The sequence below is a fragment of the Columba livia genome, chromosome 25 (genome assembly GCF_036013475.1).
Source record: "Columba livia isolate bColLiv1 breed racing homer chromosome 25, bColLiv1.pat.W.v2, whole genome shotgun sequence".
NCBI classification, from domain to species: Eukaryota; Metazoa; Chordata; class Aves; order Columbiformes; family Columbidae; genus Columba; species Columba livia.
Genome location: NC_088626.1, coordinates 4,642,154 through 4,657,764, shown reverse-complemented (window position 1 = coordinate 4,657,764; position 15,611 = coordinate 4,642,154). Strand labels below are relative to the sequence as shown.

Here is a 15,611-nt window from a genome sequence, read left to right as displayed (position 1 = left end):
ACTCCCAGTCACTTCCAGGTACTCCCAGTATGCAGCACTGAGCTCCCAGTTTGCACCCAGCAGCTCCCAGTCCCTCCCAGTCAGCACGGCCCCAGGCGCCCCCAGCACACGCGTCTCTTTCGTAATGAAATAATTTATTTCTAACAGTGGAACAATCCAGAAATATCCAAAAACACGGCAAAAGGTCTAAAACACGGAGTTCCTAAAAAACGCGTCCGAAAAAAAGCACCATGGGAGGGGGACGGGGGGGTCCCGGTGACAACAACGGGGGTCCCAGATAAACCAACACGAACCCGGAGCCGCGTGGGTGATGGAGAAGAAACGAGTGGGGAAAACGATGGGAAAACGATGGGAAAACGGAAATAAAATGTAAGAAAAATAAACCCCAAACAACCTGGCTCGGGATGTGAACAGAAAATGCCAAAACCAACCCAAAAAAGGGGGTTTTGGTGCGGGGGGAGGCGGCAGCGGCTCCTGGAGCCCCCGGGGTGCGGCGTGAGCTGTAAAAGGGTTCTGGCTGCGGGTTGTTAATGGGGATGCTGGTGGGTTGTGGGGCCCGAGGGGCCGGGATGCGGGTCTGGGGTGTCCTGGGGGTCGGTGATGGGGGATGTGCTGCTGGCAGTGGGGCGGGGGTGGAAAGTGGGGAGGGGGGGGGGGGGGGAAGGGGGGGGGAGAAAAGGGGGGTGAAGAAAAGGGGGGGAGAAAAGGGGGGGGGAGAAAAGGGGGGGGAGAAAAGGGGGGGGAGAAAAGGGGGGGGAGAAAAGGGGGGGGGAGAAAAGGGGGGGGGGAGAAAAGGGGGGGGAGAAAAGGGGGGGGAGAAAAGGGGGGGGAGAAAAGGGGGGGGAGAAAAGGGGGGGGAGAAAAGGGGGGGAGAAAAGGGGGGGAGAAAAGGGGGGGAGAAAAGGGGGGGGAGAAAAGGGGGGGGAGAAAAGGGGGGGAGAAAAGGGGGGGGAGAAAAGGGGGGGAGAAAAGGGGGGGAGAAAAGGGGGGGGAGAAAAGGGGGGGGAGAAAAGGGGGGGGAGAAAAGGGGGGGAGAAAAGGGGGGGGAAAAAAGGGGGGAGAAGAGGAGGGGGAGAAAAGGGGGGACAAGAAAAGGGGGGGGCAAGAAAAGGGGGGGCAAGAAAAGGGGGGGCAAGAAAAGGGGGGGCAAGAAAAGGGGGGGGAGAAAGATGGGGGGAGAAAAGGGGGGGGAGAAAAGGGGGGGGAGAAAAGGGGGGGGAGAAAAGGGGGGGGAGAAAAGGGGGGGGGAGAAAAGGGGGGGGGAGAAAAGGGGGGGGGGGGGAGAAAAGGGGGGGGGGGGAGAAAAGGGGGGGGGAACCAATAAAGCCACCCCCGCGTGGCGTTTCACCAACAGACGCCACTCAAACAGGCACACCACCAAAAAATGAGTCGAAACCTCAAGATTTGGGTCTGTCCAACCGACACAAACCCCCATACCCGTGTGTTTCCCTCCCATCGGAGCTTCCCCGACCTCCCCGGTTTCGGGCCTCAAAATGCCGATATTCTGCAGTTTTGTCTTTTGTGCTTTTCATCTTTTTGCCTTTTTCCCCCATTTTTGGGAGCCGGGGGTGCTGAGTTCGTGTTCGGGGGGTTTGTACCGGGTGCGGGTTTGTTCCCCCCATGGGATGGAAAAGCCCTCGGAGCTCGACAGGCAAAGAACCGTCTGTTAGCGCAACATCTACTCATCCAAGTCTGCAAACGTCTAGAAAAGGCAGAAAGTCATAGGGTAGAAAAAGGAATAAATAGGATTTCTAGCTGGCGTCTCTGTACATTCCCTGGGCTCTCGGGCTGGACCCCCCGCTATGGGCGCTGGGGGCTCTGCCCCTTTTCTTGGCGTGTTTGGCAGCGACCAAAATCCTCAGGGAGCCCATTCGGTGCCCCAAAAGCTCCTCCCGCGGCCGGGGAAGCGTTTGGACCCGTAGGACCCCCCGGTTATTGCTGAGCGGTGGCTGGAACGGGACCCGGCGTCGCTTCTGGCCAACGGCTGAGGCATCGTCTTGGTTTTTTGTGCTAAAGGGCTGGAGATCGTCTTGGTTCGTCTCTCCGAGGTAGAATTAAATTGTCCCCGAGACAAGAGGAGAAGGGGATGGTGGAGTGAGGGCGACGCGCAGAGCCAGGACGGCGTGGGGACGGCAGCGGGTCTGGGGGACTCCGGTACAATTCCTGTGCCCCCGCGGGACGTGACGCAGCCAAAACGCTCCGCGTGCCGACGCCGACTCGTCCCCGCGCTCCAAACCACCTGAGTGCGGCTCCGTCCCTGGATCCTCACCCAAAACGCGGCATCGGGGCCTCGCCGCTGATCAGCGGGTACGTGAGGTCGCTGGGCAGACGTGGAGCAGATCGGGGACACGGGACAGCGAGCGCGCGGAGGTCACTGTCACCGCCGTGACGTCCTCGGGCGCAGCGGAGCGCGCTTGGAATGTTCGGTGTGCAGAGGGAGTTGGGATGGGAAGAGAAGCCGGTGGGCGCGCCGGGGCCGAGCTCGGGGAGCAGCATCGCCCGCAGCCCCGTGCGGTTTAGGACTTCGGCAAAGCTCAGCTTTGCGTCGGTCTGCGGGACGCGGGGACGTTCGAGGTGCAGAGCGGCGGGACGGTCGGGTGGGCTACCTAAGGAGATCCAGAGGGGAAACAGCGATGGGTGGAGCAGCTCCGGGAGCCGCTTCTTATAGCCCGGGAGCCGGTTTGTGGCCGCTCTGCAGCTTCAAGCGCTTCAGGCCGGCGCTGGAATAGCCCTCGTCGCTGCAGACGCTCTGCAGGCTGCCCCGCTCGTCCGAGTCGCTGGGGCTGCTGCTGCTCCAGTCGAGGTCGGCGGGGAGGTCGTCCGTGCTCTCCACGTCCACGTCGATCTCTTCTGCAAGAGGAACATTGGGGTTACACCGCGGCAGGACGGAGCCGGGCCCGGCGTCGCCGCGGGACGGGACTCACCGCGGTCCGAGTCGGAGCGCTCCGAGGACACGGCCGAGCCCACGCTGTCCGTGCGCGTCCGCTCCACCCCCAGCTTCTCCAGCTGCCGCTTCAGGTGCCGCTGCTCCCGCTGCAGCTGCTCGATCTGGTGCACGGCTCGCCGGTCGTAGTCCTCGAGCTTCTGCAGAGGGCGGGAGAGAAGAGACTGAGCCCCCAGCTCCAAGTGAAACGTCACCTTTGCTGCTTGAGGTACCAAAGCGCCACCACCAGCAGCTGCCGAGGGCTCCTGCTCCAGCACAGGGCTCTGCTCAGGGTGTCTGAGAATCTGTGAATCGTTCTGGTTGGAAAAGCCCCTCGAGCTCATCGAGTCCACCCATAACCCACGCCCGGCACTGCCCCATGTCCTGAGAACCTCATGTCCGTCTGTCCAACCCTCCAGGGATGGTGACTCCAGCACTGCCCTGGGCAGCCTGTTCCAATGCCCCACAGCCCTTTGGGGAAGAAATTGTTCCCACATCCAACCTCAACCTCCCCTGGCGCAACTTGAGGCCGTTTCCTCTGCTCCTGGCGCTTGTTCCTGGGGAGCAGAGCCCGACCCCCCTGGCTCCAAGCTCCTTTCAGGCAGTTCAGAGATCAGAAGGTCTCCCCTCAGCTCCTGTTCTCCAGCTGAACCCCCAGGTCCCTCAGCCGCTCCATCACACTTGTGCTCCAGCCCCTCACCAGCTCCGTTGCCTTCTCTCAACTCACTCCAGCTTCTCTGTGCAGCTGCACTGGAGCTTGTCCTATCCTATTTATACATTTTCAGAGTCTTTGATAACCAGGGAGTTGAGCACTGGCCGACGCCAGCGCTGCCCCAGTTACCCCTCAGCTCATAAAGCTCTAATCACACCCAGTCAAGAGAAACCTGTTGAGTCCAAGTGTAAAGGACAGAGAGTGACAGGAGGGTGGTCAGTAGGTCAGAGAGGTTCTCCTGCCCCTCTGCTCTGCCCTGGGGAGACCACACCTGGAATATTGTGTCCAGCTGTGGCCCCTCAGTTCCAGCAGGACAGGGAACTGCTGCAGAGAGTCCAGCGCAGCCACCAAGATGCTGAAGGGAGTGGAGCATCTCCCGGGTGAGGAAAGGCTGAGGGAGCTGGGGCTCTGGAGCTGGACAAGAGGAGACTGAGGGGGGACTCATTCATGTTTACAGATATCTAAAGGGGGAGTGTCAGGAGGATGGAGCCAGGCTCTTCTCGGTGACAACCAGTGATAGGACAAGGGGCAATGGGTTCAAACTGGAACACAGGAGGTTCCACTTAAATTTGAGAAGAAACTTGTTCCCGGTGAGGGTGGCAGAGCCTGGCCCAGGCTGCCCAGGGGGTTGTGGAGTCTCCTTCTGTGCAGACATTCCAACCCGCCTGGACACCTTCCTGTGTAACCTCATCTGGGTGTTCCTGCTCCATGGGGGGATTGCACTGGATGAGCTTGCCAGGTCCCTTCCAACCCCTGACACTCTGGGTTTCTGTGCAAAACGCGTCCGTGCCCGATCCCGCAGCCTGATCTGTAACACATCGCCGGGATCCGCGCTCCGTGCCGCTCACCTTGATGTGGGACTGTGCGCGGGTCAGCAGGCTCAGCGTGGTGTGTCTCCCGGCGTCAGCGCCCGGCGGCACCAGCCCCTTCAGCTTCTCCAGGCACAGCCGCAGGTGCGCACGCCTGCAAACACAACACGGGGTTCACCGGGTCCACCCCCGGCAACGCCGAGGAGAAATACAACACAGAACCATCCCTGTGACCTGTGACAACCCGAATACACATCCCGGGTGCACAAACACACAACCCCAACGCCTACAACTTGAAACTAAAACGTGCCATTACTTTAACACACATTATCTGGGAACTGTGGTTCGTGATTCTGAAAGTGTGATGTAAAATAATGAAATATATGAATGAATATAAAACCAAGTAAGTAAGCACCCGTAGGAAAGAATTGGAGGTAATTCTGGATCAGAGGTAGTAGAAACATGTAATAATATATAATAATATAAGGCAACATATGTGGAGTTGTCAAGGACTTTCCAAAGGTTTCAGAGTTCACCTTAGACCATCAGGTCTGGGTGTCAACAGATCAAACTGCTCTTGACTGATGAACATGATAGAAAACACCGGGAAGACCACAGCCGGACAACGGGACATCCCCAAAAAACAACTGCAGCTCCGGCCGATGCCACCGACAAACCACGGCGCCTTTTGGGGTGTTTGCTGGTGAGGAGCTGCCGATGAGCGCGGCTTTTTGGGCGAGCAAACCTGCTTTTGGGCTTTCTCCTCCCAAAAAGCTTCGCTGCGGGGACGCTGCTCGGTCACCGCGTCGCTTTGGTAGCACCGGGACAGATGCTGTGGAGCTGGCAACCCGGTTGGAATGGGCCGGTTTTGGCTCCATCGCCGCGGTTGGAACAGCAGCAGGTACCCAAAGGGACGCAGCACCGGCTGCTTGGCGCTGGGAACTTGCGTCACAACACCCCGATTTTCTCAGCATTAACGCGTCAGTTCAGGTTCTATCGCTCACAAACCGCTGCCGAGGACACTCCGGCTCCTCGGGCTCATCCCTTGGCCCGCGGTGCCCGAGCTGCCCCGGCACGGCTGCTTCCCCGCGTTTGACACCGTGGCAGATGCACATCCCCCTGTGCCCCCCACTTCCCCAACACATCCCCCCTCTCCCGCAATGGGGCAGTTAACACCTCCTTCTGTCGGCTGGTTAGAAGAGGGGACGAGGTGCCGAGGGGTCGGGAAGTTTCGGGGCACCCATACCTAGAGTCGGGGGGTGCTAAGACATTTTGGGGTGCCCATAGCCAGAGCGGGGGTGCAGAGCAGCCGAGAAGCTTCTGAATGCCCACAGCCAGATCTGACAAGACTATAAAAACGGGGGTCCCGCCGATGTTCCCTTTGTGTGGGCCCCTCGGAGCCACGGGCCAAAATACAACCAGGAGACCCTCCTGGTACTGGGACTGTCTCATCGCTGTGTGTGGGTGTTTTCCTCACTAGACGACTGTATTTCCTGGGGTCAGGGACGGCTCTGGCGTTGTTTTTAGTGAACCACGTGTATGCACACTGTGCATCTCCATTATTCTTATTTGCTGCACGCCGATAATTTCCTCAACTGATATCTGAGCCTGTATTTTATGTTACCAGAGTGCTAACTGACTGTATAAACCCCATTTCTAATCGGTTGTTTTGCTGGACTTTCCTGGACAGAATAAGTCTGGTTTGGACCTTGATTGTCCACCTAAAACTAATTTTGGGGTCCCATCATGACAGACGCCCCAACCTCAAGTTTCAAGGCACGTTCTCAGGCAGCGGTTGCAACACCCACCTTAGAAACACCCGATGGACACCGACAGACGGGGGTTTTGCAAGTGCCTGTTTGGGGCATGTGGGGAGGAAACAGGCGCTTGGCCACACAAATCCCTTCGGGATTATAACATGGATGGAACACGTGGGCTAAGATGAGGTTTTGTGGGCACAGATGAGGATGAGGAGCTGGCCCCGCGGTAGCAAAATCAACCTTTTCAGCTGCTGCTAAAGCAAAATACCCCGTTCGCACCCGAAAAACAAGGAATGGAAAAAAACCAGCCGGCCCTGCCCAGCAGAGGTTGCGCAGGAGCAGCAACAACCCGCTCGGCCAGCGCCGAAAAGCGCCCAGGTTTCACAATGCCGCAGCCAACCGGGGGTTCCGCTTCCAACCCCGACTCTCAAAGCACGTTTCTGCCCCCCTGAAACCGCTGCCACGCTTAAAAACCCCCCGAATCCCACTGGTTTGTGGTAATAAATGAGAAGGGACGAGCGAGCATCGCGCGGAGGGTTTGTCTTGTTTCTCGCTCGAAGGGGCGGAAAAGACGGAGCATTCACGGCTTGTGCAACGTTAGCGATGGGATTGCGACACCACTCGGGTTGAAGGCGGCGAGAGGGACACCGGGCGAGCCTGAAGTCACCAAATTCTCATTTTCTGGGTCTTTTCACACGAGGAATAAAAATCCCTGGGCTTTTCTAAGCCATGAAACCGGGCTCAGTTCTGCCCCAAGATACAAACCGACCGATAAATAGAATTCCCATCTCTTTATCACGTAGCTGCTCCGACAGCAATTCCTGCCGACATCAGGGCCCTTTTGGTGTCACTTTGTCCCGTTGTTCCCCCCGCTCCCCATGCGATTCACACAAAGCTCCAGCGCTCACCTGTTTTTCTCCATCTCGTTGTGCGTCGACCTGAAAGAGAAAGAACCAATTAGTGACTCCTTCGTTTGACTCCGCGATCGGGATTAATTTAGGAAAAACGTGGAAAAACGGCAAATTCGGCGTCGCTTGGTGAAGTGGGGACAATGAAACAGCCAAAGGACACAGACAGCATGGTGCAATGGAGAAAATGGGAGAAAAACGGCAATAAAAGGGTCAGTAAACCTAAAATATGGCATTTGTAAAGCAGAGAGGCTGAAGTTTTAGAACCAGGACTAGGATTAAGCGGCTGTATTGGTTCAACCTGCAACCAGCCCCTGTTGGACAGAACGCGGGTTTTGGTGCCTTGGGGCATGTCGGGTTTGGTTTGTAAAGCAGCTTTTTGAAGATTTCTCGCACAAGGAAGGCAATGGGAGAATCTGCGTCCCGAACAAACACGATGTGAAGTCCCAGCGGGCGTTAAATCCGTTCACAAATTCCCTGGAAGCTCCTGATTTCGGCAAAGCAAGAAGAGGCAGGAAACATAAAGCGCTGCTTATTTTCTCTCCCTCGAAACCCCAAATCGCTGCATTGACACGTGGGGAGAGCCGCTTCCCACCCGCTCCTTCCTTCACACCTCGAGAAGCCGCTGGCTCTAATTAAAGGTGAAACGTCATTAATGTCGGTGAGGAACAACCCGCGTCGAGGCTCTGGGTGGATTTTGGGGAGGATAATTAAGCAAAAAAGAAGGGAACGGACCCACCGCAGCCGTGTGGTTTTAATGTATCACAGATCAGTTCTGAAGTGAAGAACAAGCCCTAAATCTTCCTAAAAGGAAACTCGGGGTGTGCGAAAAACACCCGCGAATTCACCCGGTGAGGAGCCCAAGGCTTCACCCGCACCCCGAAACCCGCGGGGAGGGGACAGGCCGCGGTTTGGGCTGTGCCGGCAGCTCTCAAAGGTCACGGCGTGCTAGGGAGTTTGTGACACTGTGGCACGTCTGGTGACACCGCTCCTCCCTGGGCAAACAGCTGGAAACGAGCCGGTGAGAGCGGCGACGTGTCGGCAGGAACACAACGGTGTTTCCCCCGAAGCTGTTTCGAGGTGCTGGACACGTCCTGGCATGGGGGTGACACTCAGGAGCGCGATGACACCCAAGGGGTTTTAACGCTCTTAAAGCGGCTGAATAAACCAAAACCCATGCGGTGACTCCGCGACACAGGCGATACCTGCGTATGGAACGGGAGAGCGAGCAAATAAAACGCGACACGGGAACGTTAGGTGATTAATCCCCCAACCTGCGAGGAGCAATTAAATACAGCCCGGGAAAAAATCCAAACCTGGTGGGACCTGCTCCTGAACACAACAAAAGGAGTTTTTTCAAAGGAAAGCAGGATTTGGTGATTAATTTAAGGGTTGAACGAAAGCCAAGCGATTCCCTGCGCCTGCTTGAACAAAGTCTCTCTTTCTTTAGGGCGAATCCCGGCGGACGGGGACAGTTTCACTTCCCGAGCTCGGCACAAGCTGAAATCAAAAGCCCAAGTTCCACATTCCGCCACGTCAGGCGCACGCACGGTCCCCACCCCGGTTTGCCCCAAACGGGCGGGTTCTCCCTCGTATCTCACCGGGAGGTGCCGGAGAAACACCGGGAGGGGGACGTGAATTGGGGGTGACAACAGGGAGCCCTTGGTAGGGGAGGGAAGGGGACGGTGTGACACGGGGGTGACACAGGGGCTGGTGGCAGAACATGAGGTCCCGGTGACAGGAGGGTCCCACCAGGCACACACCCCGTGACAGAGGGACCTGCTCGGTCACCCAGGGACAGGACGGTCCCCAGCGCTGTCACACGCCCTGTGACAGAGGGACCTGCCCTGTCACATGCTCTGCAACAGAGGGACTTGCCCGGTCATCCAGGGACAAGAGGGTCCCCTGGGGACAGGAGGGTGTCCTCAACCCCAACAGCTCCTGGTGACAGCAGGATCCTACCAGACCTCCGGGGACAGGAGGGTCCTCCAAGCCTGGGCACACACACCCGGTGACAGTGGGACCTACCCGGTCACCTGGGGACAGGAGGGTCCCTCCCAGCCCTGCCAGGTGCTCCATGACAGTAGGACCTTACTGGGCTTGGTCACCAAAGGACAGGAAGGTCCCCCAGCCCAGCCAGCACCTGGTGACAGTGGGATCCGACCAGACCCTGCCACCGGTCCCCCCAGCCACAAGCCCTGTGACAGCAGGACCTGGAGACAGGAGGGTGTCCCCAGCCCCAACAGCCACTGGTGACAACGATCCTACCAGACCTGGTCACCGGTGACAGGAGGGTTCCCCCAGCCCTGCCAGGTGCCCCGGGACAGTGGGACCTGGTGACAGGAGGGTCCCCTCCTCGGCCACATGTCCCGTGACAGCGGGAGCTGCCCGGTCACCCGGTGACAGGAGGGTGTCCCCGGCTACATGCCCGGTGACAGGGGCACCTTACCGAGCCCGGTTCCCCGGTGACAGGAGAGTCCCCATCCCGGCCACACACCCCGTGACAGCGGGACCTGCCCGGTCACCGGGGCCAGCCCCTCCCGCACTGCCCGGACCGGCCCGCAGAGCTCGGCGGGCCCGTCCGGCCGCGGCCGCTCCCGGTGCGGGTCCCCCCGCCGGTACCTGCTGCCGCCGCCGCTCCTCCTGGCCTTGGCTCGGCGCCGCAGGGCCTCCCCGTCCTTCCCGCCGGGCAGCAGCGAGGCGTAGCCGTGCTCGGCTTCTGCGGAGACACAACCGGGGCCGCCGGTCACACCGGGCCCGCCTCAGGGGGCACCGGGCCGGGGCGGGGGGGGAGCCAGCGGTACCTCGCTCCCGCCGCTCCAGGTAATCGGCCGCCTCCAGCAGCAGCTGGATGCTGAGCCCGCCGCACGCCGCCATGTCTCCGCTGGGAGCGCCGGGCCGGGAGCGGCGGCGGCGGCGAGCGGAGCGCGGGGGGCGGTGGCGCCGTCTGTCCGCCTCGCCCGGCCGTTCCACCAGGCCACACCCCTCGCCGCCGCTCATTGGGCGGTGTCCCGCTGCCGCCGCTGCCTATTGGAGGAAGGAGGAGGGAGACCCCGCCCAGCGCCCTCACGGGAGGGCGGGCGTTAGGGGGCTGTGCCCGAGGCCACGCCCCACGCTCGCTGTCATTGGCCGAGAGCTCCACGCCCTCCCGCCGTTGGCCCGGCCCCCCCACGACGCCCCGCCTACTGGCTTCATCCGTGACGCGCCCCATTGGGCGGCACGCCCTGCCACACCTCTCGCCCTGACTCACTTCCTGCCTGGGCAGCCAATGGGAGAGCGGGAAGCCGAAAGGGGCGGGGCGTCAGCTCCAGCTGGCTACGCGGGCTCAAGGGGGGGGGCAAAGGGGAACCCGCGAACCCCCCAGGGACCCCCCCGGGACCGACCCACCCCGTGCTGGAACCCCCCCATTCTATACAGGGAGCCCCCCGTTCTCCAAGGCCCCCCCAGGTCAGGGAGAACCAAGGCACCCTCCCAAAAGCACCCAAAGCCCCACTCCCCCCCACCCCACAACCCCCCCGGGGTGACAACCAGCAGGTGACAAGGGACCCCCCCAACCCGGTGACCTGGAGGTGACAGAACCCGCCCCCATCTACCCCCCCAGCACCTCCATTTCAACCCCAGGGCTTCCCTCACCCTCTGCACCCCCCGCCTGGGGCGAGCGGCTGTTAATTAGCAAACCTCGTTAATTAGCAAAAGACAGAAGCAAAGAAGCACTTCGCTGGGGGGAAACACCCAGCCCGGCCACCAAAAAATAAGTGAAAAAGTGGGGTTTTTTTCAACAAAAGGCCCCAAATGGGCAGAGCCACACGTGGTTTAATTGGTTTTATAAACTTCTATGTATTTGAGTGATGTGGGAACCGGGTGGGGGGTTGGGGCGGAAGGTCCTGGGTGAATAAAATCATAGGAAATAAAATAATAGGGAATAAAATAATAGGAAAAATATACACAGGGTTTTATTATAACGGGGAAACAAGAAAAATACAACGAAATCCCACGGGAAATTGTACAAATACAAATAAATCAAAGATCCAGTGGCTCGTACCCACTCGGGGGGGTCGCCGGGAAGAACCCCAATTTGCCTGGGATCCGGTCTCGGGGCGGGGGGATCCCGGGGGATCCCTCAGGCGATGAAATCCAGGGGCCGGTTGAACCCTCCTTTGCGGTTCATGTATTGCCTGGGGGGGGGGAACCGGATTAACCCCCCAAAATACCCCAAACCCCCCCGAGCGAACCCAATTCCCCGCGGATTCGCATCAACCGGCGGCGTCTCGGGGGGTTCGGGGACCCTGGAGCCAGAGCCCGTCTGAGCCGAACGCTCAAATCTTCATTAAAAAAGGAGCTTAATTAACAAACTGAGTGGGGTTTTTGGTAATAAACCCGCACACCCCAGCTCTTCCACTCATCTAATTTCACCGTTTCCAGGAGAAAACGGAGGCATCTCACGTCTTTTTGACCCAAAAAACCCCAAATGTCGCTGTTTCCCAAGGCCCACAAAGCCCATCACCCCCGTGGCTGCGGAGTTTCCTCCGCAACACGTTATTTCGTCACAAAAACACTTTTCATCAGAAAAATGGGCTTGGCACCAACCTGTACTTCCTCTTCTGGGACACGTTGATGGCGTAGGCGTTGGCGGCGCCGTCCACCTTCTTCCCCTGAAAGACACGAAGAAAAGGGTCCCAAAACTCAGCGGATTGTCCCCAAAAAGGGCAGGGCTGCGGGAGGCCGAGCCGCGCTCACCTTCGTCGTGTCGAAGGAGGCGAATCCCATCGTCTTCATCATCTCGATCTCCTCCTCAGTCTTGCCCTGCAAATCCTCCTCTGCCGCGGCGACAAAACGAAGGAGTTTGGTAAAAGGAGATGTTGGGATTTGCCAAAAATATCTGAAATGAGCCCCTGGGTGTCCCTGGGACACAGGAGGTGCCAGAAGGAGCTGGGACACCCCGAGTGGCTTTTGGGGGGTCGAAAGAAGTGGCAGAGGGACCTGGGACACCCCGAGTGGCTTTTGGGGGATCACAGGCAGTGGCAGAAGGACCTGGGACACCCCGAGTGGCTTATGGGGGGTCAAAAGAAGTGGCAGAAGGACCTGGGACACCCCGAGTGGCTTTGGGGGGATCACAGGCAGTGGCAGAAGGAGCTGGGACACATGGGGTGGCACATGGGGGCATGGGACGTAGCAGAAGGACCTGGGACACCCCAGGTGGCTTTTGGGGGGCCACAGGAAATGGCAGAAGGAGCTGGGACACCCCGAGTGGCTTTTGGGGGGTCAAAAGAAGTGGCAGAAGGAGCTGGGACACATGGGGTGGCTTTGGGGACACAGGAGGTGGCAGAAGGAGCTGGGACACATGGGGTGGCACATGGGGGCATGGGACGTAGGAGAAGGACCTGGGACACACGGGGTGGCTTTGGGGACACAGGAGGTGGCAGAAGGAACTGGGACACAAGGGGTGGCACATGGGCGCATGGGACGTAGCAGAAGGACCTGGGACACCCCAAGTGGCTTTTGGGGGGTCAAAAGAAGTGGCAGAAGGGGCTGGGACACACGGGATGGCTTTGGGGACACAGGAGGTGGCAGAAGGAGCTGGGACACATGGGGTGGCACATGGGGGCATGGGACGTAGCAGAAGGACCTGGGACACCCCAGGTGGCTTTGGGGGGGTCACAGGAAATAGCAGAAGGAGCTGGGACACCCCGAGTGGCTTTTGGGGGGTCAAAAGAAGTGGCAGAAGGAGCTGGGACACACGGGATGGCTTTGGGGACACAGGAGGTGGCAGAAGGAGCTGGGACACATGGGATGGCTTTGGGGACACAAGAGGTGGCAGAAGGAGCTGGGACACATGGGGTGGCACATGGGGGCATGGGACGTAGCAGAAGGACCTGGGACACCCCAAGTGGCTTTGGGGACACAGGAGGAGGCAGAAGGAGCTGGGACACATGAGGTGGCACACGGGGTGGCTTTGAGGACACAGGAGGTGGCCAAAGGAGCTGGGACAGCCCAGATGGCTTTGTGGTTGGGGGCAGTTGGGTTTTTTTGGGGGGGTTGAGGCTTTTTAGGGGGTCTTAGTAGGTTTGGGGAGTTTTGGGAGGTTTTTTTAGAGGGTTTGGGTTGGTGTGGGTGAGGGTTTTGGGGGGGAATTGGGGTTTTTCAGGGGTTCTTTGGGGTTCTTTGGGGTGTTGGGATTTTGGGAGACATGGGGGTCTTGGGAGTTTAGCAGGGGTTGGGTTTTTTTTGTGGTTTCTGGGGGCCTTGGGGGGTTAAGGGAGTATCAGGATTCTGGGGACTGCGGGTTTTGGAGTTGGGGGAGTTGGAAGGGTTGGGAGTTATTTGGGGGGGTTTAGGGGCAGTTGGGGCTATTGGGAGGTTGAGTGGCTTTTGAGGGGGTCTTGAGGAGCTTGGGGGGGGAGTTATGGGAGGATTTTGGAGGGTTTGGGGAGGTTTATTAGAGGGTTTGGAGTAGTTTGAGGCATTTTTTGGGGGGTGGGGAACCCAAGATGAACTTAGGGAGGCAAATCCCCCCCTCACCTGTGATCTGTCGCTCTTTGCCTTTGGAATCCTTGATCTCCTTCTTCTCCTCGTCCCGTCGCTCCTTCAGCCGCGGCGGGGAGGATGAGCTCGATCGGTGCCGTCTCGGCGACCTGACAGTAAGAACGCGGGGCGGTTTGTGCCCTCCCAGCTCTAATGTCACCTCAGACAGTGTGACAGCATTAACAAGTCCCCAAAACGGCCTCCATTCCATCCCGGTGTCTGTGCCGCTCACCTGGATCGCCGCCGGTGCGGGGAGCGTGAGCGGCTCCTCCTCCGGTCCCTGTCCCGGGAGCGCGATCACTCCCGGCGCCGTCTCTCCCGCTCGCGGGAGGTCGAGCGCGACCGCCGGCGCTCTGCTCGGGGAGACAAAGCGCTGGGTTAGTGGCTGCGTCCTCATAGCCCTTTGTCATTTAAAATCCCACCCGCTCTGTGACACCCGAGTCACAGAATTGGGTTGGAAGGGACGTTTTGAGCTCATTGATGACCTCAATGAGCAGGGACATGTTCAACAGCTCAGGTTGCTCAGAGCCCCATCCAGCCCGGCCTGGGATGTCTCCAGGGATGGTTCATCTACCACCTCTCTGGGTACCTGGGCCAGGCTCTCACCACCCTCAGGGCCAACAATTCATTGAATTTCTTCTTTTGATGCAGCCTTCTGGGCTCCAAGTCAGAGACAAGAGTGTTGTGGGGATCTTGTGCCTCCTTTCCTGCCCCATCACCCCGATCCCTCCAGGATGGGCACAAAGGTCCCCTGAGCACCCAAAGAAATGGGAAAAGAAGCAGGAAAATCCTTTTGACTGGGAGTTGGGTGAGCAACCTGTTGGCAGATCAGGCCCTGAATAGCTGAGGTGGGTGCAGGGGGGTGGGAGCCCGCGTGCGGGAGGAGGAATCACAGAATCATTTTGGTTGGAAAAGCCCCTTGAGCTCACCGAGTCCACCCATAACCCACCCCGGCACTGCCCCATGTCCTGAGAACCTCATGTCCGTCTGTCCAGCCCTCCAGGGATGGTGACTCCAGCACTGCCCTGGGCAGCCTGTTCCAATGCCCCACAGCCCTTTGGGGAAGAAATTGTTCCCCACATCCAACCTCAACCTCCCCTGGCGCAACTTGAGGCCGTTTCCTCTGCTCCTGGCGCTTGTTCCTGGGGAGCAGAGCCCGACCCCCCTGGCTCCAAGCTCCTTTCAGGCAGTTCAGAGATCAGAAGGTCTCCCCTCAGCTCCTGTTCTCCAGCTGAACCCCCAGGTCCCTCAGCCGCTCCATCACACTTGTGCTCCAGCCCCTCACCAGCTCCGTTCCCTTCTCTCAACTCGCTCCAGCACCTCACGGGTTTTCATGAGGTGATCCCGCCAACCCGGGGCCGCCATTCAGAGCCCTGAGGTGAAGGTCTGTCCCCCCGCCCGGGTCTGTGCCCCAGCTTGTCCCCCAAGGCCGCGGTGCCTCTTCCCGCTCCGCGCAGCCCCGCCCCCCGGCTCTCCCGGGTCTCCCCTCGCCCCTCCCATCCCGCCCGGTCTCTCCTCACCCCGCCTCGGCGGTGACCGGGAGCGGCTGCGGCCCATAGCCGCCCCTCAGCGCCCGCACTTCCGGCCGCTCGGCCCCTCGCGCCTCACACTTCCGGCCCCACCGCCCTCCTCTCCCCGGTCCGGCCCCGGCGCCATCGCGATTTGGTTCCGCAGCGAACACGGGCCGGGGGCAGCTGAACCACCCCCTGCCGGCCGCCCCCTCGGCGGGGCTGTGGTACCCACGGCCAGGCTCAGACCCAGGCAAGTGTGGAGTGTTGAATCTGGGCAGGAACAACCCCAGTTCAAGTTGGGAACGAGCTGTTGGAGAGCAGTGTGGGGGAAAGGGACCAACGGTACCTGGGGTGGGTTAGAAGGGGGTGGTCAGTAGGTCAGAGAGGTTCTCCTGCCCCTCTGCTCTGCCCTGGGGAGACCACACCTGGAATATTGTGTCCAGCTGTGGCCCCTCAGTTCCAGCAG

The 15,611-nt window shown here is 59.6% G+C and overlaps 2 protein-coding genes across 2 annotated transcripts; both read right to left on the bottom strand.

The window, feature by feature from the left end:
* Positions 1-1,270: 1,270 nt before the first annotated feature.
* Positions 1,271-10,486, bottom strand: MXD1 (MAX dimerization protein 1). The gene is made up of 6 exons (XM_065041121.1): positions 9,917-10,486; positions 9,735-9,831; positions 7,113-7,142; positions 4,484-4,598; positions 2,925-3,084; positions 1,271-2,850 (listed from the first exon to the last, which is right to left on the bottom strand). Exons 1-6 carry the CDS (start codon positions 10,110-10,112, stop codon positions 2,663-2,665), a joined length of 786 nt encoding a protein of 261 aa, XP_064897193.1. The 5' UTR covers positions 10,113-10,486; the 3' UTR covers positions 1,271-2,662.
* Positions 10,487-11,040: 554 nt separating this feature from the next.
* Positions 11,041-15,206, bottom strand: SNRNP27 (small nuclear ribonucleoprotein U4/U6.U5 subunit 27). The gene is given in 6 exon segments (XM_005513753.3): positions 11,041-11,287; positions 11,700-11,764; positions 11,850-11,929; positions 13,632-13,744; positions 13,867-13,987; positions 15,155-15,206. Coding segments are annotated over 6 exon segments (471 nt in total). The 5' UTR covers positions 15,192-15,206; the 3' UTR covers positions 11,041-11,232.
* Between the last annotated feature and the right edge of the window lie 405 nt (positions 15,207-15,611).